This window comes from Mauremys reevesii, linkage group 6 (genome assembly GCF_016161935.1).
Source record: "Mauremys reevesii isolate NIE-2019 linkage group 6, ASM1616193v1, whole genome shotgun sequence".
NCBI lineage: Eukaryota > Metazoa > Chordata > Testudines > Geoemydidae > Mauremys > Mauremys reevesii.
The window spans coordinates 1,543,201-1,569,419 of NC_052628.1; the positions used below are offsets into that span (position 1 = coordinate 1,543,201).

The window sequence follows — 26,219 nt, forward strand, 5'->3', positions numbered from 1 at the left end:
AGGGGAGACGGGAAAAGCAGCGAGCGAATGGGGGCAGGGTCGTGGGGGGAGGGGGCAGAGCGGGGGTGGTTCCAGCACTCCTGCTGGAGGGTCCAGATTTAAATATTACCCTAGAGGCCACTCACAGTGGATTCTGGGGCTGTTGAAAATAGGGGGTGCTGCTGGGCTCCCAGGGCGTGGGTCCTGTCAGAGGGGCCAGACATGCTCTGGGGCAGGCCTGGTTTAAGGCCCAGGCACCACAGGCGCCTGCCTAAGGCCCTGTCACGGGATGACGACAATCCCAACACTCATTAAAAACACTGTGGTTTGCAAAGAAGAACTTGAAAATGTGCCCTGAACATGAGTGATGCGGTGATGTCTGCCTGAGTCTCACAGACTCATAGACTTTAAGGTCAGAAGGGACCATTATGATCATCTAGTCTGACCTCCTGCACAATGCAGGCCACAGAATCTCACCCACCCCCTCCTGTAAAAAAACCCTAACCTATGTCTGAGTTATTGAAGTTCTCAAATTGTGGTTTAAAGACCTCAAGGTGCAGAAAATCCTCCAGCAAGTGACCTGTGCCCCACGCTGCAGAGGAAGGCGAAAAACCTCCAGGGCCTCTGCCAATCTGCCCTGGAGGAAAATTCCTTCCCGACCCCAAACATGGTGATCAGTTAAACCCTGAGCATGTGGGCAAGACTCACCAGCCAGCACCCAGGAAAGAATTCTCTGTAGTAACTCAGATCCCACCCCGTCTAACATCCCATCACAAGCCATTGGGCATACTTACCTGCTGATAATCAAAGATCAATTAATTGCCCAAATTAGGCTATCCCATCATACCATCCCCTCCATAAACTTATCAAGCTTAGTCTTAAAGCCAGATTGTCTTTTGCCCCCACTACTCCCCTTGGAAGGCTGTTCCAGAACTTCACTCCTCTAATAGTTAGAAACCTTCGTCTAATTTCAAGTCTAAACTTCCTGATAGACAGTTTATATCCATTTGTTCTTGTGTCCACACTGGTACTGAGCTTAAATAATTCCTCTCACTCCCTAGTATTTATTCCTCTGTTATATTTATAAAGAGCAATCATATCCCCCCTCAACCTTCTTTTGGTTAGGCTAAACAAGCCAAGCTCTGAGTCTCCTTTCATAAGACAGGTTTTCCATTCCTCGGATCATCCTAGTAGCCCGTCTCTGAACCTGTTCCAGTTTGAATTCATCCTTCTTAAACATGGGAGACCAGAACTGCACACAGTATTCCAGACGAGGTCTCACCAGTGCCTTATATAACGGTACTAACACCTCCTTATCTCTACTGGAAATATCTCGCCTGATGCAACCCAAGACTGCATTAGCTTTTTTAACGGCCATATCACATTGGCAGCTCATAGTCATCCTGTGATCAACCAATACTCTGAGGTCCTTCTCCTCCTCTGTTACTTCCAACTGATGTGTCCCCAATTTATAACAATAGTTCTTGTTATTAATCCCTAAATGCATGACCTTGCACTTTTCACTATTAAATTTCATCCTATTACTATTACTCCAATTTACAAGGTCATCCAGATCTTCCTGGATGATATCCCGATCCTTCTCTGTGTTAGCAATACCTCCCAGCTTTGTGTCATCCGCAAACTTTATTAGCACATTCCCGCTTTTTGTGCCAAGGTCAGTAATAAAAAGATTAAATAAGATTGATCCCAAAACTGATCCCTGAGGAACTCCACTAGTAACCTCCTTCCAGCCTGACAGGTCACCTTTCAGTACGACCCGTTTTAGTCTCCACCTTTCAATTTTCATATTGATCCCCATCTTTTCCAATTTAGCTAATAATTCCCCATGTGGAACCGTATCAAATACTTTACTGTGTGCGGATTTGCGCCTGTGGGTTTGTAGCACGCCTGCGGATGCTCCACCGGAGCCGCGGGACCAGCGGACCCTCCGCAGGCATGCCTGCGGGAGGTCCACTGGAGCCGCCTGCCGCCCTCCCGCGGGACGCCGCCCCAAGCGCGCGCTTGGCGCGCTGGGGTATGGAGCCGGCCCTGGATCCTCCGCAGGCAAGTTACTGAAGGCAGTGTGCCTGCTGCCCTCCCGGCAACCGGCAGAGCGCCCCCCGCGGCTTCCCGCCCCAGGCATGCGCTTGGCGTGCTGGTGCCTGGAGCCGCCCCTGAAGGTAGGGCAGGCTGTGCCTCCCAAACAGCCTGGCCCTGCCCCTTATCTGACCCCCGCCCACTTCCTGCCCCCCCAACTGCCCGCCCCCCTCAGAATGCCCGACGCATCCTGCTCCTTGTCCCCACCATCCCCAGAGACCCCACCCCTGCTCCCTGTCCCCTGACTGCCCCAACCCCTATTCACCCCGCTGAGTCCTGACAGACCCGGAATGCCCACAATCCAACCCCCGCCATTCCCTGTCCCCCCAGCCTCTGCCCCCGCCCGGTCCCCGGGATTCCCTGCCCCTTAGCCCACCCCCACGACCCCGTCCCCTTACCCCCGGCTCCCCCCTCACCCAGAACCTCAGCGCGTCGTCTCCAAGACCGTCCCTGAGCAGCAGCATTGTGCTGTGGCTCCAGGGGGGCCCCTGAGCTCCGTCCCGCTCAGAGCCGCGTGGGGAGGGGGCGGGGCTGGGAGCTCCACGCCGAGCGGAGGGAGCAGAGCTCAGCCCGGAGCTCGCAGCCCCACCCCCTGACCACGCGGCTCTGAGCGGGGCGGAGCTCAGGGGCGCCGCCGGAGACACGGCGCAATGCTGCTCAGGGACGGTCTCCGGTGCGCTCAGACTCCGGGTGAGGGGCAGGGACGGGGGCCTCACCGGTTCTCTTGGGGGCCCCTACAGATCCCGGGGCCTGCGGAAAATTTCCCCACGTGCCCCTCCAGGGCGGACCTGCCACGGCCCCTCCTACAAATGGGATACACGTCCCAGACACCCTCACTCCGACATCCCTACAGACACCCCAACACAGCGCCTCCACCCACGGTATGTGCACTGCCAGCCCATACCCCGACGCACACACACACACCGACCCCGACACAGCGCCTCCACACACACGGTATGTGCACTGCCAGCCCATGCCCCAACTCACACACACACCCCGACACAGCGCTTCCACACATGGTATCCCTGAGGAACTGCACTAGTAACCTCCTTCCAGCCTGACAATTCACCTTTCAGTACGACCTGTTTTAGTCTCCACCTTTCAATTTTCATATTGATCCCCATCTTTCCCAATTTAGTTAATAATTCCCCATGTGGAACCGTATCAAATGCCTTACTGTCTGCAGACAGCCTCGCGCCTGTGGGTTTGTAGCTGGGTGGAACGAGGAGAGCTCACACTGAACACCAGGACAAATCTTAGGGAAAAGACCAGCCCCTCCTGCTCAAGGGCATGAACCAGCCTCTAACTGGGGGGTGGGGACTCTCCCTTGGGGCAGGTGACCCCATCGCTCCCTCCCGGGGGGCTCCTACGTCTCCGTCTGAAGCCGCTGGTTCAGACCCAGGATCCAGGGCTCGATGGAGCACAGCTCCAGTCCAGCCCGGCGCTGCCTGTTCCTGTGACCGACGTGCTGACAGGGACACCCCCAGCTGTGGAATCCTCTCGGGGGTGGAGGGAGCGGTTAACACTGGGCCACTCACATCGCTGGGGAACCCCCCGTTGGGAACAATCCTGCCCTGGCCTGGGGATGGGCTGGCTGGGCCCAAGGGGGCTTTGCCGGCTCCAAGTGCTACAAGTCTTTAAAAATACCCTTAAACCCCCACCCCAATGTGCCTGGGCCTCGTGGGCTCCTCTCGTAGGCCTGGACCTCGGGCCTCCCCCGCTCTGTGCGCCCAGACGGTTCCCAGTTACCCCACGCCCCAGCTGGGTCTCCAGCCCTGTGAGCAGGGAGCTGGCCAGTGCCGAGAGCCGCTGTGTCCTCACTCACCTGCACAGGTAACGATCTCAGTGATACGGCGCCAGGCGCCCCGGTCCCGCACAGTCCAGTGACTCCGGGTCTGACCCCATCCCACACATCTGATCGCAGAGAGCGAAGGCTGGAACCCCCCAGGGCAGCTCAGCGTTGTCTGTTTATTCTGGCCATAAAACGGCCGGTCTGGCACGAACCGGAGTCTGGGGTCCCACTGGGGCCTGGGGCATTTCTCTGCCAGAGGAAGGGGGTTGGTGTGAGTGGGGGCTGGGGCAGCCCGGCTGGGGGACGTCAGGCTGGGGGATAATCACCCCGGGACGGGCTGGCGCCCCCTCACCTGGGCCTTTTAGAACGAGGGCCGGAGCACAAGGCCAGGCCTGTGGAGCCCGGAGGGGGTGGGGGTCTAACCAGGCTTTCACTGGTCCCACCTGAGGGCTCACTTGCCCCTCATGGGGCAGGTCCATGAATGGACGCAGCTGCTGGTGGAAGCACCAGGGGTCTGAACACCCTGGAAGAGTCCGGCAGGGACTGGGGCTGACCCAGGCAGCTCATGGTGGGGGCGCTGAGGGCACAAGGCTCCTTGCGGAAGGTTTATGTCCTTGGGGCATCGCCCTCTGCCCAGCCTGGGGCTTCTCCTGCCTCAGACACTCCCCCCCGCAGGGCGTGACCAGGGCCTGAGGGGTCAGGCAGGGCACACGCCCACCCCCATGGCTGGGGATGGGAGATGGGAACTGGCCCCTGGGTGCTGCTCTCCTGACAGCGGGGTGATGTCACCAAGAGCAGAGACCCCCTCCCCATCCAGCTCCCCTCCGTCACAGGGGGCTGAGACATGCTTTCAACAGGGGCCTCTCAGGGCACCTTGACAGAGCCACATGTGTTGTTACCACGCCACAGCCTGCTGGTTGTCACCTCCGCAGGGCCTGGACCCTGGGCTGGGCTGGCTGGTCTCCGCCCATGGGCCATTACTATCGTGACTAGTGCGTTTATCACCCACCCACACCAGGATTCAACGCCTCGCGCTCAGCTGGGGAACTCAGTGTGGGTGGGGGCTGGCAGGCTCCCACTGTGTCATCTTCAGCCCTTAGACACAACTTGCCTGCTGGGCAGAGGGAATATTTCATGGCCTGGCTGCGCATTAACTTTGAAATGTGGATCCAGCTCCTGATCTAACCTAGAGCTTCACCCCAAGGATCCCAGGCTCTGCCCCAGCTACACACAGGGACCTCGTCAGCCAGCAGCCAAGTGCCGCTACCCATGGAGGGACCGGGGGGGCTTCTTCCTGGCAACAGCCCCCAGGACCCCAGCATGATTCACCCTGGGGTAGCTAAGGAACTGGCTGAAGCAGCCTCAGAACCGTTAGCAATTATCTCACAGGACTCCAGGAGGACGGGCGAGGTCCCAGGGTTCTGGAGAAGGGCTGACAGGGCCTATCTTTAAAAGGGGGAGCAAAGAGGACTCTGAGAATTATAGACCCGTCAGCCTGACTTTGCCTGTGGAAAGATACTGGAACAAATATTAAACCATCAATTAAGCACCTAGACAATCCCCAGTGTGTGGGGGTGAGAACATCCCCACACTCTGCTACACACCATAAAGTACAGACACTGACTCAGTAGGTGCTCTGGGGCTGCTCAGCACCCACCAAAAGCCCCGCGGATCAGCGCCTCTCCCTCCCCACAACACCTCCCGCCTGCCGGTATCAGCTGTTCAGCGGTGCGCAGGAGGCACTGAGGGGGAGGGGTGGATTAGGGTGTGATGGAGCAGGGAGCCGGGCGGATTTGACCTGGGAAGGTTGCAGGGGGGTTACACTGGGGATGGGGGACTTCCCTTGAAGGAAGCTCCCTGAGCTGTAACCTGAGCCAGGAGGGGGGTGGGGAGAAGTGACACCTTCTGCCCTGGAGAGTGAACAAAGGGAGGAGGAGCAGAGGGGAGGGGGCAGAGAGCTGCTGGAGGGATTTTTAGTTACAGTTTGGGCTGGGTGGTGCAACGCAGGGAACCCCAAGCTGGGATCTAAGCTCCCTGAACCCCCCCAGAAGGACTTGATTGAGGGGTCCTGGTTGTGCCTACAAGCTCTGCTGTAGCCTGCATCCCTATTGTCCAATAAACCTGTTTTACTGGCTGGCTGAGAGTCCCGGTGAATCCCAGGAAGATTCCCCAACATTCCGTGACACAGGGGAAGGAAGAGGCAGGGCAGGGTGGGAAGAGGTGGGGCAGGGGTGGGGGGAGGGAGGGAAGAGGGGAGTGGGGCTGGGGCCTGGGGAGGAGTGGGGGGGTTGAGCACCCCCACCCCCAGGAACTGAGGAAGTTGGCGTCTATGCCCTGATACACAATGACCCACCCTAACACCTCCTACATCCCACAGACACAGCAATACACAGCGTTACAAGCTAACACACATCTCCCACACCTTACAGACCCCTGGTATATCTTCAAGCCCCTATACCAGGGGTAGGCTACCTATGGCACGGGTGCCGAAGGCGGCACGTGAGCTGATTTTCAGTGGCACTCACACTGCCCGGGTCCTGGCCACCGGTATGGGGGGCTCTGCATTTTAATTTAATTTTAAATGAAGCTTCTTAAACATTTAAAAAACCTTATTTACTTTACATCCAACAATAGTTTAGTTATGTATTATAGACTTATAGAAAGAGACCTTCTAAAAACGTTAAAGTGTATGACTGGCACGTGAAACCTTAAATTAGAGTGAATGAATGAAGACTCAGCACAGCACTTCTGAAAGGTTGCTGACCCCTGCCCTATACACAACCCCATATACACACCCCTATAATACTTAGCCACACAACCCCCCCCACACACACACCCACACTGATACACCCCACAGACATCCCCTCACACCCCTCAAACGCAGCCTAGAACCTCCCCACACTCCCCCCTCGCTCCCCCCACACAGGCTGCTTTGCCCCACACACTCGCTGTCGCTGTCACTTCACGCCCTTCGGAAGGGCCGAGCTGAACACTCAGGACACAAAGACGCCCCCAGGAAGTCGTGGGGCCTCCTTGGAGGCTCTCGGTGTCCCAGGGTTTGGATCCTGCCCCCCAGCCCATCCTGCAGCCCGTCTGTGCAGAACTCACCCACACAGCTCACACGGCTCGTGTCCCACTCCACGCGCCCAGCCGTCTCCGTGCATCGCACCCAGGCCGGGCTCCCCTCGTACTGCTCCCGGCGACAGGTCACCCAAACCTCCTCGCCAACGGCAAACTCCGTCCGTGGGGAGGCAGCAGAGACCGACGGGGGCCAGTTTCCTGCCATCGTACAGACCCCTGGAGGGGAAGAAACGTCCAGTCTCTGCAGCTCCTGTTCTGGTGAAAGGTGCAGCTGGCTGCCCCCGGGTGATCCTGGGCAGAGCTGAGCCAAAGGGAGGCCAGGAGAACCCAGCACAGCAAAGGGCTGGGGAAAGGCGAGGAACATGGACACGCTGGTGACAGGGAGTCTCTGGGCTGCTCCTGCCCTTCCGTATTGGCCCCTGGGCCCAGGCCCTGCGGGGAGTGGGGGGGGCTGGCTCGGGGCCCCTGAAATTCAAGCAGGGTTTAGGTCCCCATACGAGAGGCTGAGAGGCCAAAATGAACCAGAGGGTTTACGGGGTGAGAATCCACCTGGCTCCGGAGATACCAAAGTGTCACGGAGTCTGGCTGCCGGCCCAGCCCCTGCGCCCGCGGTGACTCGGGGGGGCTCAGCCTGGAGCTCGCAGCCCCGCCCCCTCACCACGCGGCCCTGAGCGGGGCGGAGCTGAGGGGCCCCCCTGGAGCCACGCCGCGATGCTGCTCAGAGACGGTCTTGGGTGCGGTGAGGCTTTGGCTGAGGGGCGGGGGCCTCACCGGTTCTCTTGGGGGACCCTGCGAAGCCCAGGGCCTGCGGCAAATTACCTCACTTGCCCCCCCCCGGCGGCCCTACGACAGCCCCTCCCAGACACCATCACTCCGACATCCCTACAGACACCCCAACACAGAGCCACCACAGACGGTATGTGCACTGCCAGCCCATACCCCGACACACACCCCGATACAGCGCCTCCATACACACAGTATGTGCACTGCCAGCCAACACCCCGACACACACACACACTCCGACACAGCGCCTCCAGGCGAGGAACATGGACACGCTGGTGACAGGGAGTCTCTGGGCTGTTTCTGCCCTTCCGTATTGGCCCCTGGGCCCAGGGCCTGCGGGGGTGGTCGGGGCTGGCTCAGGGCCCCTGAAATTCAAGCAGGGTTTAGGTCCCCATACGAGAGGCTGAGAGGCCAAAACGAACCAGAGGGTTTACAGGGTGAGAATCCACCTGGCTCCGGAGATACCAAAGCGTCACGGAGTCTGGCTGCCGGCCCAGCCCCTGTGCCCGCGGTGACTCAGGCGGGCTCACACTTACCCCGGCAGGTGGCTGTCTCATTCCAGACAAACTGGCTCCCATTGCTGACACATTCGATCACAGGCGGTGACGGCCGATACCCCACAGGGCAGCTCAGTGTCACCGAGTCACCCAGGGCGTAGAACGGCCCCTTGCGGGCAAACTGCAATCTGGAGTCCCAGGTTCTGGGTATTTTACATTTTTCTGTGTATCAAAGAAATAAGGGGAGACTCCTGAGGGTTATTGAATCATGCGGCTTCCCCCAGCCATTCTGGGCCCGATCCTGAGCCACGCTGGGCACCCCAATACAGTAGGGGGTGCCGGGATCAGCTCATCTGTGATCAGGTCTAGCTCCCCCGTTTCTCTCTACAGGATTCACATGTGCTCAGGGCCTCAGGGGGGTGGGGAGGGTGAGGGTGAGTGCAGGCGAGTCAGCCCCACTGAGTCGCAGGGGAGGACGTATTTCCCTGGGTGTCAAGGCCAGAAGGGCCCATTCTGACCATCCAGTCTGACCTATTGCCTAGCCCAGGCCAGAGAACCGCCCCGGTGTCCCTGCAGGGGGGATCGTCTCCCCTTCTGCCAGACACTCTGTTGCGCTCAGTAACTGGTGGTGGAATTAGAGCGAATCTTTAGAAAGGCAGCAGCCACCCTCAATGTAAACGCTCCGTGTGTCAGAGACCCCACCCGTCCCTGGGGCAGCTGTTCCCCTGGGGAATGACCCTCACTGTTAAAAAATTGCACATTATGGAGCCCCCCCCACCATAGCATCCGAGGGACTGGCACAGCGATAGAGGCTGCAGCTCCGGCCCCTGGGGATGGCTCTGGGAGTCTCAGCAGAACAGAGCCTCGGCTCCCCCTGCCCCTGAGCTCTGCCTGTCTGCCTAGGGCCCTGTACGGCACGTCCCCCAGTGCCTGAGCCCCTGCTGATGATGGGATCTGACACCGACGGCACAGTGTGGAGACCTGACCGGTGGAGAATGAGCAGTTTCTGTGGGGCTGGAAGGCAGGAGCGGAGAGTGCCCCGTTAAAAATGCCCAAGCCCCGCTATGCTAACCACCCCCGCTGCCCCGGCCCAGGGCCGCCCAGAGGATTCAGGGGGCCTGGGGCAAAGCAATTTTGGGGGCCCCTTCCATAAAAAAAAATTGCAGTACTATATTCTCGTGGCCCAGGCCTGGGCAAACTGCCCCACTTGCTCCCCTCCACGGGCGGCCCTGGGAAAAATAAACCTTCTGCGTCTTGGCACAAGCCCACTTTTGAGAAAACTTCTTTACAAGGTATCGCTGGTTCTCAGAATCAGCTAGTGCTGAAAGACACTGAAGCTCATTAAAGGGTTGGACAAATATTTTCTGGAAAAACTTTTTTTGGATCGAAAACTAGGGGTTTTCAGAAAAAAATCACGGACAACGTCTGCTTTCCGTCAAAATTTGTTGTGGTTTATTTAATTGAAAAGCTGAAATTATTCTACCAAAACCTGAATATGGTTTGGGGTTTCAGAAGTGTGTGGCCAAATATTTGCTGCTTGCTGTGTTTGATTGTTTAAAGAAACAATAAAAAATTCTGCTTAAAAAAAATCCAAAACTTGTGAACCACCTCAGCCTGAGCCCATCCAGTCAGAGATTTTTCCAGGTTTCTGATACTCTGCTGGCTTCCTTGACTCATTTCTGTCTCCATAACTTTGGGTTCATTTAGCTTAGAACATAAGAACGGCCGTACTGGGTCAGACCAAAGGTCCATCCAGCCCAGTATCTGTCTACCGACAATGGCCAATGCCAAGTGCCCCAGAGGGAGTAAACCTAACAGGTAGTGACCAAGTGATCTCTCTCCTGCCATCCATCTCCATCCTCTGACGAACAGAGGCTAGGGACACCATTCCTTACCCACCCTGGCTAATAGCCATTAATGGACTTAACCTCCATGCATTTATCTGTTTCCTAGAGACCGGCTCCATGGGGTCTCTCACAAACTGGAGATGGTTACTGTGGATTTGTCTTTAGCATAGCTTATGTACATACTCCACGAACTGAGCATTTGAGCTTGTTCCAGAATCTGGGATGAGCCTATGTTGTCAAAACTGAAATGCTCAAAATAGCACATGCATGTGAATGGACACAGGGTGCTAAAATTAAATTAATCCAGAGCTTCTCAAACTGGAAGTCAGGACCCCTCAGGGGGTCACGAGGTTATTACTGGGGGTCGTGAGCTGTCAGCCTCCAGCTCAAACCCCGCTTTGCCTCCAGCATTTATAATAGTGTTAAATATATAAAAAAGTGTTTTCAATTTATAAGTGGGGGGGGTTGCACTCACAGGTTTGCTGTGTGAAAGGGTCACCAGGACAAAAGTTTGAGAACCACTGAATTAACCCCTCTGGAGCCTCAGGGAATGCAGGGGAGGGGGGTCTCCCTTGGTAGGGTTGGGAAGGAAGTAGGTGGTGTAGGATATTGCTCTTCTCATGTGATCCCTCCCCCAGTGGCTAATTTTAAATGAAGCTCCCCTCCCCTGACATGACTCTCCCTGTGGCACTGAAATTAAATGCAGACTATAATTTGGCATTTGAGAAGTGAAAGGGATGGGACCCCTAAGGGAAAAGCTCACAGCTCGGCTCTTCTGCAAGCCTCAAACTGCTGAATGAGCTTTAGGGCAGCCAGGGGCGGCTCTAGGTATTTTGCCGCCCCGAGCACGGCAGGCAGGCTGCCTTTGGCGGCTTGCCTGCAGGAGGTCCCTGTTCCCGCGGATTCGGTGGCAGCCTGCGGGAGGTCCGCCAAACCCGTGGGACCAGGGGACCCTCTGCAGGCAAGCCACTGAAGGCAGCCTGCCTGCCGCCCTCGCGGCGACTGGCAGAGCGCCCCCTGCGGCTTGCCGCCCCAGGCACGCGCTTGGCGTGCTGGTGCCTAGAGCCGCCCCTGAAGGTAGGGAAGGCTGTGCCTCCCAAACAGCCTAGCCCTGCCCCTGATCTGACCCCCACCCACTTCCTGCCCCCCAACTGCCCACCCTCCTCAGAATCCCCGACCCATCCTGCTCCTTGCCCCCCACCATCCCCCAGAGACCCCCACCCCTGCTCCCTGTCCCCTGACTGCCCCAACCCCTATTCACCCCCCGCTGAGTTCAGACAGACCCGAATGCCCACAATCCAACACCCCATTCCCTGTCCCCAGCCTCTGCCCCCTCCCAGTCCCCGGGATTCCCTGACCCTCAGCCAACCCCCACGACCCTGACCCCTTACCCCCGGCTCCCCCTGTGACGTTATTGATATAAATTGGGACCATATAGAACATGGGGTTGCAACCAAGGTCCTGTAGTGGCACCAAATCTTAGGTAAAGGGGGTCATATAAGGTGTCTAAGACCAGGTTCTGGGTTGCTGGTTATGATTATGCTGTCTGTATGTCTGTGTATCATTTTGTAGTTGAAGTTATAAGTATTGGCTCTGTACTGTCTGTATTTTGTATTATGCTCTGCCTCTGGGAAGTGTCCCAGACAAAGCTGATGTCAGCCCTGCATAGCTGGCTTGATGGCCCATTAAGGACCATCAGCTACACAACTGACCCATGGAGAGAAGGCAGACACGCCTTGTGACTCAGCAAAGTATGCAGAGACTTGTCCATGTGACTGCAGACTCCATTTTGCTGTAATTTTCCACAGTGAGGACAAAGAGGTTCTTACACCTGGAAAAGTCTATATAAGGCTGATGCATCATCTCCATCTTGTCTTCAATCCTGCTTCTTACCTCTGGAGGGACTTTGCTACAAACTGAAGCTCTGCACGAAGGACTGTTGACCCATCCCAGCGGGGGATGTTCCAGAGACTTGATTTGAACCTGCAGTTTACTCCAGCACTGCTGCAAGCCTGAACTAAGAACTTTGCCATCACTGTATATAATTGATTCCATTTAACCAATTCTACCTCTCTTCTCTACCTTTTTCCCTTTGTAAATAAACCTTTAGATTTTAGATTCTAAAGGATTGGCAACAGCGTGATTTGTGGGTAAGATCTGATGTGTATATTGACCTGGGTCTGGAGCTTGGTCCTTTGGGATCGAGGGAACCTTTTTCTTTTATTGGGGTGTTGGTTTTCATAATCATTCATCCCCAGGACGAGTGGCACTGGTGGTGATACTGGGAGACTGGAGTGTCTAAGGAAATTGCTTGTGTGACTTGTGGTTAGCCAGTGGGGTGAGACCAAAGTCCTTTTTGTCTGGCTGGTTTGGTTTGCCTTAGAGGTGGAAAAACCCCAGCCTAGGGCTGTAACTGCCCTGTTTAAGCAATTGGTCCTGATTTGGCACTCTCAGTTGGGTCCCGCCAGAATCGCTCCGTCACACCCCCCTCACCCAGAGCCTCAGCGCGTCGTCTCCAAGACCGTCCCTGAGCAGCATCACGCCGTGTCTCCGGCGGCGCCCCTGAGCCCCGCCCCGCTCAGAGCCACGTGGGGAGGGGGCGGGGCTGGGAGCTCCAGGCTGAGCTCAGCTCCCTCCGCTCGGCGTGGAGCTCACGGCCCTGCCCCGTCCCCACGCGGCTCTGAGCGGGGCGGGGCTCAGGGGCGCCGCCGGAGACACGGCGTGATGCTGCTCAGGGACGGTCTAGGGACCGCTGAGGCTCCGGGTGAGGGGCAGAGGCAGGGGCCTCACCCGTTCTCTTGAGGGCCCCTGCGAAGCCCGGAGCCTGCGGCAAATTGCCCCACTTGCCCCCCCTCTGGGCAGCCTTGCCCCAGCCCCTCCTACAAATGGGATATACGTCCCAGACACCATCACTCTGACATCCCTACAGACACCCCGACACAACACCTCCACACACACGGTATGTGCACTGCCAGCCGATACCCCAACACACACACACACCCCAACACAGCACCTCCACACACACGGTATGTGCACTGCCAGACCACACCCCAACACACACACACACCCCGACACAGCACCTCCACACACAGGGTATGTGCACTGCCAGCCCACACCCCGACACACACACACACCCCGACACAGCACCTCCACACACAGGGTATGTGCAATGTCAGCACACACCCCGACACACACACACACTCCGACACAGCGCCTCCACACACACGGTATGTGCACTACCAGCCGATACCCCAACACACACACACACCCCAACACAGCGCCTCCACACACACGGTATGTGCACTACCAGCCCATACCCCGACACACAAACACACCCCCTGACACAGCGCCTCCACACATAGTATGTGCACTGCCAGTCCATACCCCAACACACACACAGCCCGACATAGCGCCTCCACACACACGGTATGTGCACTGCCAGTCCATACCCCAACACACACACACACACACCCCGACACAGAGCCTCCACAAACGGTATGTGCACTACCTGCCCATACCCCGACACACACCCCCCCCGACACAGCGCATCCACACCCGGTATGTGCACTCCCAGCCCATACCCCGACACACACACACACACACCCCGACACAGCGCGTCCACACACACGGTATGTCCACTGCCAGTCCATACCCCGACACACACACACACACCCTGAAACAGCGCCTCCACACACACGGTATGTGCACTGCAGCCCATACCCCGACACACGCACACATCCCGACACAGCGCCTCCACACATGGTATGTGCATTGCCAGCCCATACAACGCCACACACACACACACCCCAACACAGCGGCTCCACAAACGGTATGTGCACTGCCAGCCCATACCCCGACACACACATACCCCGACACGGTGCCTCCACAAACGTTTTGTGCACTGCGAGCCCATAGCCTGACACAAACACACCCCCCGACACGGCGCCTCCACACACACGGTATGTCCACTGCCAGCCCATACCCCGACACACACACACACACACACACCGACACAGAGCAACCACACACACAGTATGTGCACGGACAGCCCATACCCCTACACACACACACACACCCCGACACAGCGCCTCCATACACGGTATGTGCACTGCCAGCTCATACCCCGACACACACACACACCCCGACACAGCGCCTCCACAAACGGTATATGCACTGGCAGCCCATACCCCGACACACACACACACCCCAACACAGCGCCTCCACACACGGTATGTGCACTCCCAGCCCATACCCCGACACACACACACACCCCAACACAGCGCCTCCACACACGGTATGTGCACTCCCAGCCCATACCCCGACACACACACACCCCCCGACACAGCGCCTCCACACACATGGTATGTGCACGGACAGCCCATACCCGGACACACAAACACACCCCGACACGGCGCCTCCACACACACGGTATGTCCACTGCCAGCCCATACCCCGACACACACACCGACACAGAGCAACCACACACACAGTATGTGCACGGACAGCCCATACCCCTACACACACACACACACCCCGACACAGCGCCTCCACAAACGCTATGTGCACTGCCAGCCCATACCCCGACACACACACACACACACCCCGACACAGCGCCTCCACAAACGCTATGTGCACTGCCAGCCCATACCCTGACACACACACACAACCCGACACAGCGCCTCCACACACACGGTATGTGCACTGCTAACCCATACCCCGACACACACACACACACCCCGACACAGCGCCTCCACACACAGGATGTGCACTGCCAGCTCATACCCCGACACACACACACACACACACCGACACAGCGCCTCCACACACACGGTATGTGCACTGCAGCCCATACCCCGACACACGCACACATCCCGACACAGCGCCTCCACACATGGTATGTGCACTGCCAGCCCATACAACGACACACACACACACCCCGACACAGCACCTCCACAAACGGTATGTACACTGCCAGCCCATACCCCGACACACACACACACACACCCCAACACAGCGCCTCCACACACACAGTATGTGTACTGCCAGCCCATACCCCGACACACACACACACACACACACACACCGATACAGCACCTCCACACACACGGTATGTGCACTGCCAGCCCATACCCCGACACACACACACACACACACACACACACACCCCGACACAGCGCCTCCACACACACGGTATGTGCACTACCAGCCCATACCCTGACACACACACACACCGCAACACAGCGCCTCCACAAACAGTATGTGCACTGCCAGCCCATACCCCGACACACACACACACACCCCAACACAGCGCCTCCACACACACGGTATGTACACTGCCAGCCCATACCCCGACACACACACACACACACACACACACCGATACAGCGCCTCCACACACGGTATGTGCAGTGCCAGCCCATACCCCGACACACACACAACTCGACACAGCGCCTCCACGAACACAGTATGTCCACTACCAGTCCATACACGACAAACACACACACCCCGACACAGTGCCTCCACACACGGTACGTGCACTGCCAGCCCATACCGCGACACACACACACACACCCCGACACAGAGCCACCACACACACGGTATGTGCACTGCCAGCCCATACCGCGACACACACACACACACCCCGACACAGAGCCACCACACACACGGTATGTGCACTGCCAGCCCATACCCCGACACACACACACACACACACACCGCGACACAGCGCCTCCACACATGGTATGTGCACTGCCAGCCCATACCCCGACACACACACACACACACACCCCCCGACAGAGCGCCTCCACACATGGTATGTGCACTGCCAGCCCATACCCCGACACACACACACACACACCGACACAGCGCCTCCACAAACACGGTATGTCCACTGCCAGCCCATACCCCGACACACACACACACCCCGACACAGCGACTCCACACACACGGTATGTGCACTGCCAGCCCATACCCCGACACACACGCACACCCCCACACAGCGCCTCCACACACACACTGACACAGCGACTCCACACACACGGTATGTGCACTGCCAGCCCATACCCCGACACACACACACACCCCGACACAGAGCCACCACACACACGGTATGTGCATTGCCAGCCCATACCCCAACACACACACACACCTCCACAGCACCTCCACACACACGGTATGTGCACTGCCAGCCCATACCCCGACACACACACACACCCCGACACAGCGCCTCCACGCACGGTTTGTGCACGGACAGCCCATACCCCGACACACACACAGCCCGACACAGCGCCTCCACACACGGTATGTGCACTGGCAGCCCATACCCCGACACACACACACACACACACACCGCGACACAGCGCCTCCACACATGGTATGTGCACTGCCAGCCCATACCCCGACACACACACACACACACACACCCCGACAGAGCGCCTCCACACAAGGTATGTGCACTGCCAGCCCATACCCCGACACACACACACACACACCGACACAGCGCCTCCACAAACACGGTATGTCCACTGCCAGCCCATACCCCGACACACACACACACACCCCGACACAGCGACTCCACACACACGGTATGTGCACTGCCAGCCCATACCCCGACACACACGCACACACCCCGACACAGCGCCTCCACACACACACTGACACAGCGACTCCACACACACGGTATGTGCACTGCCAGCCCATACCCCGACACACACACACACCCCGACACAGAGCCACCACACACACGGTATGTGCATTGCCAGCCCATACCCCAACACACACACACACCTCCACAGCACCTCCACACACACGGTATGTGCACTGCCAGCCCATACCCCGACACACACACACACCCCGACACAGCGCCTCCACGCACGGTTTGTGCACGGACAGCCCATACCCCGACACACACACAGCCCGACACAGCGCCTCCACACACACGGTATGTGCACTGCCAGCCCATATCCCGACACACACACACACCCCGACACAGCGCCTCCACAAACGGTATGTACACGGACAGCCCATACCCCTCCACACACATACAACCCGACACAGCCCCTCCACACACACAGTATGTGCACTGCTAACCCATTCCCCGACACACACACACACACACACACCCTGACAGAGCGCCTCCACACACGGTATGTGGACTGCCAGCCCATACCCCGACACACACACACACCCCTACACAGCGCCTCCACACACACGGTATGTGCACTGCGAGCCCATACCCCTACACAAACACCCCACGACACAGCACCTCCACACACACACAAGATGTGCACTGCCAACCCATGCCCCGACACACCGACACAGCGCCTCCACAAATGTTTTGTACACTGCCAGCCAATAACCCCGACAAACACACACACACACACCCCGACACAGCGCCTGCAGACACACGGTATGTGCACTGCCAGCCCATACCCCGACAAACACACACACCCCGACACGGCGCCTCCACACACACGGTATGTGCACTGCCAGCCCATACCCCGACACACACACACACCCCGATACAGCCCCTGCACACACAGTACATGCACTGCCTGCCCATACCCCGACACACGGTTACCCCCCGACACAGCGTCTCCACACACACAGTATATGCACTCCCGGCCCATACCGCGACACACACACACACACCCCGACACGGCGCCTCCACAAACGTTTTGTCCACTGCCAGCCCATACTCCGACACACACACCCCGACACAGCGCCTCCACACATGGTATCCCTGAGGAACTGCACTAGTAACCTCCTTCCAGCCTGACAATTCACCTTTCAGTATGACCCGTTTTAGTCTCCACCTTTCAGTTTTCATATTGATCCCCATCTTTCCCAATTTAGCTAATAATTCCCCATGTGGAACCGTATCAAATGCCTTACTGTCTGCAGACAGCCTCGCGCCTGCGGGTTTGTAGCTGGGTGCACTGGGTGGAACGAGGAGAGCTCACACTGAACACCAGGACAAATCTTAGGGAAAAGACCAGCCCCTCCTGCTCAAGGGCATGAACCAGCCTCTAACTGGGGGGTGGGGACTCTCGCTGGGGCAGGTGACCCCATCGCTTCCTCCTGGGGGGCTCCTACGTCTCTGTCTGAAGCCGCTGGTTCAGACCCAGGATCCAGGGCTCGATGGAGCACAGCTCTGGTCCAGCCCGGCGCTGCCTGTTCCTGTGACCGACGTGCTGACAGGGACACCCCCAGCTGTGGAATCCTCTCGGGGGGGGGGGAGTGGAGGGAGCGGTTAACACTGGGCCACTCACATCACTGGGGAACCCCCCGTTGGGAACAATCCTGCCCTGGCCTGGGGATGGGCTGGCTGGGCCCAAGGGGGCTTTGCCGGCTCCAAGTGCTACAAGTCTTTAAAAAATACCCTTAACACCCCACCCCATTGTGCCTGGGCCTCGTGGGCTCCTCTCGTAGGCCCGGACCTCGGACCTCCCCCGCTCTGTGCGCCCAGACGGTTCCCAGTTACCCCACGCCCCAGCTGGGTCTCCAGCCGTGTGAGCAGGGAGCTGGCCAGTGCCGAGAGCCGCTGTGTCCTCACTCACCTGCACAGGTAACGTTCTCGGTGATACGGCGCCAGGCACCCCGGTCCCACACAGTCCAGTGACTCTGGGTCTGACCCCATCCCACACATCTGATCGCAGAGAGCGAAGGCTGGAACCCCCCAGGGCAGCTCAACGTCGTCTGTTCATTCCAGCCATAAAACGGCCGGTCTGGCACGAACCGGAGTCTGGGGTCCCACTGGGGCCTGGGGCATTTCTCTGCCAGAGGAAGGGGGTTGGGGTTAGTGAGGGCTGGGGCAGCCCGGCTGGGGGACGTCAGGCTGGGGGATAATCACCCCGGGACGGGCTGGCGCCCCCTCGCCTGGGCCATTTAGAATGAGGGCGGGAGCACGAGCCCCGGCCTGTGGAGCCCTGGGGGGTGGGGGTCTAACCCGGCTTTCCCTGCTCTCACTGGTCCCACCTGAGGGCTCACTTGCCCCTCATGGGGCAGGTCCATGAATGGACGCAGCTGCTGGTGAAAGCACCAGGGGTCTGAACACCCTGGAAGAGCCCGGCGGGGACTGGGGCTGACCCAGGCAGCTCATGGTGGGGGCGCTGAGGGCACAAGGCTCCTTGCGGAAGGTTTATGTCCTTGGGGCATCGCCCTCTGCCCAGCCTGGGGCGTCTCCTGCCTCAGACACTCCCCCCCGCAGGGCGTGACCAGGGCGGGAGGGGTCAGGCAGGGCAAACGCCCACCCCCATGGCTGGGGACCTCAGATGGGAACTGGCCCCTGGGTGCTGCTCTCCTAACAGCGGGGTAATGTCACCGAGAGCAGAGACCCCCTCCCTATCCAGCTCCCTGAGGCCCATAGGCCTCGCGCCTGCACAGAGCCTCATGGGGGAGCTCAGGCCCTGGGTTCAAATCCCCCAAGCCCGTCTGTGCAGAACTCACCCACACAGCTCACACGGCTCGTGTCCCACTCCATGCGCCCAGCCGTCTCCGTGCATCGCACCCAAGCCGGGCGCCCCTCATACTGCTCCTGGCGACAGGTCACCTCAACCTCCTCGCCAACGGCAAACTCTGTCTGTGGGGAGGCAGCAGAGACCGACGGGGGCCAGTTTCCTGCCCTCGTACAAACCCCTGGAGGCAAAGAAATGTCCAGTCTCTGCAGATCCCTCCCTCATGACGACTGCGTCCTCCCCTCACAGCACAGCAACACGGATTGCGCCCAACCCAGGGAGGGGGGCCCCCAGTGCTGGTACCGCCCCAGCCCCATAACATGAGAGGGGCCGTCAGTCCATCTGCCCAGGCCAGGCCCCACCCCGGTCACCTGAGCGGATGCTGACACCTGAGGGGCTCGTGCCCCTCATCCCACCGCATCTCCCCCTCACCCCATTAGCCAATGTCCCTCCCCCAGACCACGAACACCCCCAAGCACACCCCTCTGGGTCCCCGTGCTGCACACACCACTATGGCAACTGAGCTCCTGCCCCAGTGTCCCCACAGCAGCTCAGTGTCTCCTGAGCCACCCACCTGCCCCTTGCACCCAGCGCCTGGCACCCCTGCCTGGGTAACATCTGCTCCCTCCTCTGTGCCCCAGACAGATCCCAGCCCCCTGAGACCCCTCCCCACAGCCCTCTGCCCACTCCTGGGTGCTGCTCCCCGAGGACCCTCCCCCTTGAGCAGCCCCTCCCTTGGGCTGAGGGGCTGGGGTCACGGTCACACCAGGGCTGAATTCAGATTCTCCACCCTCTGAACCTCCCCCTGCAGCACCTCGGCCTCGTCCCCCATGTCCCGCCGGGCCCAGGCTCTCGCTGCTTTGCTGCTGCCTCCTTTGCCTGAGCCTGCCCTGCTCCCACCTGGGCCCACAGAGCCCGGCGGGGTCTGGCCGCTCTCCCTGCCTCCCTCCTCTCCACTGACTCCCCGGACCCTGCGCTCACCCGTCACTGGGGCTGGCCAATCTTCCTGCCTCCCTCCTCCCCACTGACACCCCCAGACCCTGCGCTCACCCCTCGCTGGGTCTGCCCCGGGGTTTGCACCGCAGGGGGTGTTGGCGGAGGGAGCCTCGTATCAGGCTGCCAGGGCCAGAGACAAGGGGACACCTGTCACTAGGACACAGACTGAGACGCCAACATGGACGCCAGGGGCTGGCGCCAGGAGAGCGGCGGGGGGCGCGAAGGTCGGTCACTTGGGAGCTGTGAGGTGCTAGAGGGTGGGACGCCGGAGCCCTGTGATTGTGCTGACTCCGGGGGCTCACACTCACCAATGCAGGTGGCTGTCCCACTCATAGAATCATAGAATCACAGAATCTCAGGGTTGGAAGGGACCTCAGGAGGTATCTAGTGCAACCCCCTGCTCAAAGCAGGACCAACCCCAACTAAATCATCCCAGCCAGGGCTTTGTCAAGCCTGACCTTAAAAACCTCTGAGGAAGGAGATTCCACCACCTCCCTAGGGAACCCAGCCCAGTGCTTCACCACCCTACTAGTGAAAAAGATTTTCCTAATATCCAGCCTAGACCTCCCCCTCTGCAACTTGAGACCATTGCTCCTTGTTCTGTCATCTGCTACCACTGAGAACAGTCTAGATCCATCCTCTTTGGAACCCCCTTTCAGGTAGTTGAAAGTAGCTATCAAATCCCCCCTCATTCTTCTCTTCTGCAGGCTAAACAATCCCAGTTCCCTCAGCCTCTCCTCGTAAGTCATGTGCTCCAGCCCCCTAATCATTTTTGTTGCCCTCCGCTGGACTCTCTCCAATTTATCCACATCCTTCTTGTAGTGTGGGGCCCAAAACTGGACACACTACTCCAGATGAGGCCTCACCAGTGCCGAATAGAGGGGAATGATCACATCCCTCGATCTGCTGGAAATGCCCCTACTTATACAACCCAAAATGCCATTAGCCTTCTTGGCAACAAGGGCACACTGTTGACTCATATTCAGCTTTTCGTCCACTGTAACCCCTAGGTCCCTTTCTGCAGAACTGCTGCCCAGCCATTCGGTCCCTAGTCTGTAGCAGTGCATGGGATTCTTCCGTCCTAAATGCAGGACTCTGCACTTGTCCTTGTTGAACCTCATCATATTTCTTTTGGCCCAATCCTCTAATTTGTCTAGGTCCCTCTGTATCCTATCCCTACCCTCCAGCGTATCAACCACTCCTCCCAGTTTAGTGTCATCTGCAAACTTGCTAAGGGTGCAGTCCACGCCATCCTCCAGATCGTTAATGAAGATATTGAACAAAACCGGCCCCAGCACCGACCCTTGGGGCACTCCACTTGATACCGGCTGCCAACTAGACATGGAACCATTGATCACTACCCGTTGAGCCCGACCATCTAGCCAGTTTTCTATCCACCTTACCGTCCATTCATCCAGCCCAGACTTCTTTAACTTGCTGGCAAGAATACTGTGGGAGACTGTATCAAAGGCTTTGCTAAAGTCCAGAAATAGCACATCCACTGCTTTCCCCTCATCCACAGACCCAGTTATCTCATCATAGAAGGCAATTAGGTTAGTCAGGCATGACTTGCCCTTGGTGAATCCATGCTGACTGTTCCTGATCACTTTCCCCTCCTTTAAGTGGTTCAGAATTGATTCCTTGAGGACCTGTTCCATGATTTTTCCAGGGACTGAGGTGAGACTGACTGGCCTGTAGTTACCTGGATCTTCCTTCTTCCCTTTTTTAAAGATGGGCCCTACATTAGCTTTTTTCCAGTCGTCCGGGACCTCCCCCAATCGCCATGATTTTTCAAAGATAATGGCCAATGGCCAATGGCTCTGCAATCTCATCGGCCAATTCCTTTAGCACCCTCGGCTCCTTTAGCACCCTCGGCTCCAGCTCCTGATCTAACCTAGAACTTCACCCCAAGGATCCCAGGTTCTGCCCCAGCTACACACAGGGACCTCGTCAGCCAGCAGCCAAGTGCCGCTACCCATGGAGGGACCGGGGGGGCATCTTCCTGGCAACAGCCCCCAGGACCCCAGCATGATTCCCCCTGGGGTAGCTAAGGAACTGGCTGAAGCAGCCTCAGAACCGTTCGCAATTATCTCACAGGGCTCCAGGAGGTCAGGCGAGGTCCCAGGGTTCTGGAGAAGGGCTGACAGGGCCTATCTTTAAAAGAGGGAGCAAAGAGGACTCTGAGAATTATAGACCCGTCAGCCTGACTTTGTCTCTGGAAAGATACTGGAACAAATTATCAAACCATTAAAGCACCTAGACAATGACGGGGTTGTAAGGAACAGTCAGCATGGATCTGTCAAGAACAAATCCTGCCAAAACGACCTCATTTCCTTCCTTAACAGGGTCACTAGCGTAGCAGATGGTGTTTTTGGGTGTTTGGCTGCGTGTGGGCTTTCTCTGCGTGCTGCCTCAGCTCTGCACAGACCTCAGCATCCACCGACAGCCCCACGGATCAGCGCCTCTCCCTCCCCCACAGCACCTCCCACCCGCCGCTATCAGCTCTTCAGCGGTACGCAGGAGGCACTGAGGGGGAGGGGTGGAGCAGGGGCAGAAAGAGGCAGGCCTGGGTGGGAAGAGGTGGGGCAGAGGTGGAGGAAGGGGGAGGGGTGGAGTGGGGATGGGGCCTGGGGAGGAGTGGGGGGGTTGAGCACCCTCCCCCCGCAGGAACTGAGGAAGTTGGCGTCTATGCCTTGATACACAATGACCCACCCTAACACCTCCTACATCGCACAGACACAGCAATACACCGTTACAAGCTAACACACATCTCCCACACCTTACAGACACCTGGTATATCCTCCAGCCCCTATACACAACCCCCTATACACACCCCTATAATACTTAGCCACACAACCCCCAACACACCCACACTGATACACCCCACAGACATCCCCTCGCACCCCTCAAACGCAGCCTAGAACCTCCCCACGCTCCCCCCAGGCAGGCTGCTTTGCCCCACACACTCGCTGTCGCTGTCACTTCACGCCCTTCGGAAGGGCCGAGCTGAACACTCGAGACACAAAGACGCCCCCAGGAGTCGTGGGGCCTCCTTGGAGGCTCTCGGTGTCCCAGGGTTTGGATCCTGCCCCCCAGCCCATCCTGCAGCCCGTCTGTGCAGAACTCACCCACACAGCTCACACTGCTCGTGTCCCACTCCACGCGCCCAGCCGTCTCCGTGCATCGCACCCAGGCCGGGCTCCCCTCGTACTGCTCCCGGCGACAGGTCACCTGAACCCACTCGCCAACGGCAAACTCTGTCCGTGGGGAGGCAGCAGAGACCAACGGGGCCCAGTTTCCTGCCGTCGTACAAACCCCTGGAGGCAGGGCCGGCTCTAGAGCCCAGCGCGCCAAGCGCGCACTTGGGGCGGCATTTTGCCGGCAGGGCGGCAGGCGGCTCCGGCGGACCTTCCACAGTCATGCCTGCGGGAGGTCCACCGGAGCCGCGGGACAGCGGACCTCCCGCAGGCATGACTGCGGAGGGTCTGCTGGTCCCGCAGCTCCGGTGGACCTGCCGCAGGCATGACTGCGGAGGGTACATTGGTCCCACGGCTCGGGTGGACCTCCCACAGGCATGACTGCAGAAGCTCCACCGGAGCTGCGGGACCAGCAGCCCCTCTGCAGGCACGTCTGCAAGAGGTCCCCCGGCTCCGGTGCCCGGCAGCACGCCCCCTGCGGCATGCCGCCCTGCTTGGGGCGGTCAAATTCTTAGAGCTGCCCCTGCCTGGAGGGAGAGAAATGTCTAGTCTCTGCAGATCCTGTTCTGGTGAAAGGTGCAGCTGGCTGCCCCCGGGTGATCCTGGGCAGAGCTGAGCCAAAGGGCGCCCAGGAGAACCCAGCACAGCAAAGGGCTGGGGAGAGGCGAGGAACATGGACACGCTGGTGACAGGGAGTCTCTGGGCTGCTCCTGCCCTTCCGTATTGGCCCCTGGGCCCAGGCCCTGCGGGGGGTGGGTGGGGGCTGGCTAGGGTGACCAGACGTCCCGATTTTATCGGGACTGTCCCGATATTTGCTTGTTTGTCCCGCGTCCCGACCAATGTTAGGTCGGGACACTGGACAAACAAGCAAAGGCTCCGGAGCCCGAAGGGCTCGCACCCTCCCCTGCCCCGACTCCGCCCCCTCCTTCCCCCATTGGATCCTTCCCCAAATCCTCGCCCCCATCCCCGCCCCCTCACTGCCCCATTGTCTCCCTCCCCAAATCCCCGCCTCTTGCCAAGCATGCCATGCCCAGGAGACTCAGGGGAGTGCGGGGCCGGGGTGAGTGTGAGTCTGGCCTGGCCCCGAGCAGGCAGGACTCGGTACCTGAAGGGAGAGTAGGGGGGCGGCCCGCGGGGCCAGGCGGCGGCTGTTCTCCCCACCTGGGCAGGGGACTCGGGAGCAGCCGCTGCTGCAGCTCCCACTGCTGCGGGGGGAGGAAGTGGCCAAGCACGTGGCGCTCGGCGGCTGCGGCTTTGGCGCCCGGGCCCGAACCCCCCGAGCCCGGGCCTGCTGCAGGGACCCAGCAGCGCGCACGCTGCGCTCAGCCCCTGGCCAGTCGCGTCTGGGCTGGCTGCCCAGCTGGTGCAATCCCGTGGCGGAGGCATCGGCAGCCCAGTCCCGTTCGTTCCCCTGCAGGACCCGAGCGGGATGCGGGGGGCTGGGGCCTGCTGCCCCCACTCCGAGGCCGCCCGCAGGATTGCGCCAGCTGGGCAGCCAGCCCAGACGCGAGTGGCCAGGGGCTGGGTATGCGCAGCGTGCGCGCTGGGTCCCCGCAGCAGGCCCGGGCTCGGGGGGTTCGTGGGCGCCAGAGCCGCAGCTGCCGAGCTTGGCCAGCGGCCGCTTCCTCCCCCCGCGGCAGTGGGAGCTGCAGCAGCGGCTGCTCCCGAGTCCCGCTGCCCAGGTGGGGAGAACAGCCGCTGCCTGGCCCCCGCAGGCCGCCCCCTACTCTCCCTCCAGATACCGCGCCTGAGTCCTGCCTGCTCGGGGCCAGGCTGGACTCACACTCACCCCGGCCCCGTGCTCCCCTGAGTCTCCCGGGCCTCCCTCCAGCGCTTGCGGAGGGAGGAGGAATCGGGGGTGGGGGATTTTTTTTTTTTTTGCTCTGCCCCCGCCCCGCCCCCCCGCGTCCCGATATTTGACTTGGGTGATCTGGTCACCCTAGGGCTGGCTCAGGGCCCCTGAAATTGAAACAGGGTTAGTGTCCCCGTACGAGAGGCTGAGAGGCCAAAACAAACCAGAGGGTTTACAGGGTGAGAATCCACCTGGCTCCGGAGATACCAAAGCGTCACGGAGTCTGGCTGCTGGCCCGGCCCGTGACCGCGGTGACTTGGGGGGGCTCACACTTACCCCGGCAGGTGGGTGTCTCACTCCAGACAGCCTGGCTCCCATTGCTGACACATTCGATCACAGGCGGTGATGGCCGATACCCCTCAGAGCAGCTCAGTGTCACCGAGTCACCCGGGGCGTAGAACGGCCCCGTGGGGGCAAACTGCAATGTGGAGTCCCAGGTTCTGGGTATTTCACATTTTTCTGTGTATCAAAGAAATAAGGGGAGACTCCTGAGGGTTATTGAATCATGCGGCTTCCCCCAGCCATCATGGGCCCGATCCTGAGCCACTCTGGGCACCCCAATACAGTAGGGGGTGCCGGGATCAGCTCCTCTGTGATCAGGGGGGTGGGGTGAGTGAGGGTGAGTGCAGGCGAGTCAGCCCCA

General features: G+C 59.2%; 1 protein-coding gene across 4 annotated transcripts in view; it reads right to left on the reverse strand.

The window, feature by feature from the left end:
• Positions 1-26,219, reverse strand: part of LOC120408142 (receptor-type tyrosine-protein phosphatase kappa-like) — a 122,663-nt gene that overhangs the window by 68,203 nt on the left and 28,241 nt on the right. For 3 of the 4 annotated variants that reach the window (XM_039544753.1, XM_039544752.1, XM_039544751.1), the window contains exons 5-10: positions 25,853-26,035; positions 19,524-19,712; positions 18,635-18,850; positions 8,269-8,451; positions 6,977-7,165; positions 3,902-4,117 (exon numbers count right to left, since the gene is read on the reverse strand). In XM_039544753.1, the coding sequence (XP_039400687.1) occupies positions 3,902-4,117; positions 6,977-7,165; positions 8,269-8,451; positions 18,635-18,850; positions 19,524-19,712; positions 25,853-26,035 (1,176 nt within the window). The remainder of the gene's footprint in view (positions 1-3,901; positions 4,118-6,976; positions 7,166-8,268; positions 8,452-18,634; positions 18,851-19,523; positions 19,713-25,852; positions 26,036-26,219) is intronic. The other variant, XM_039544754.1, reaches the window with a different exon arrangement.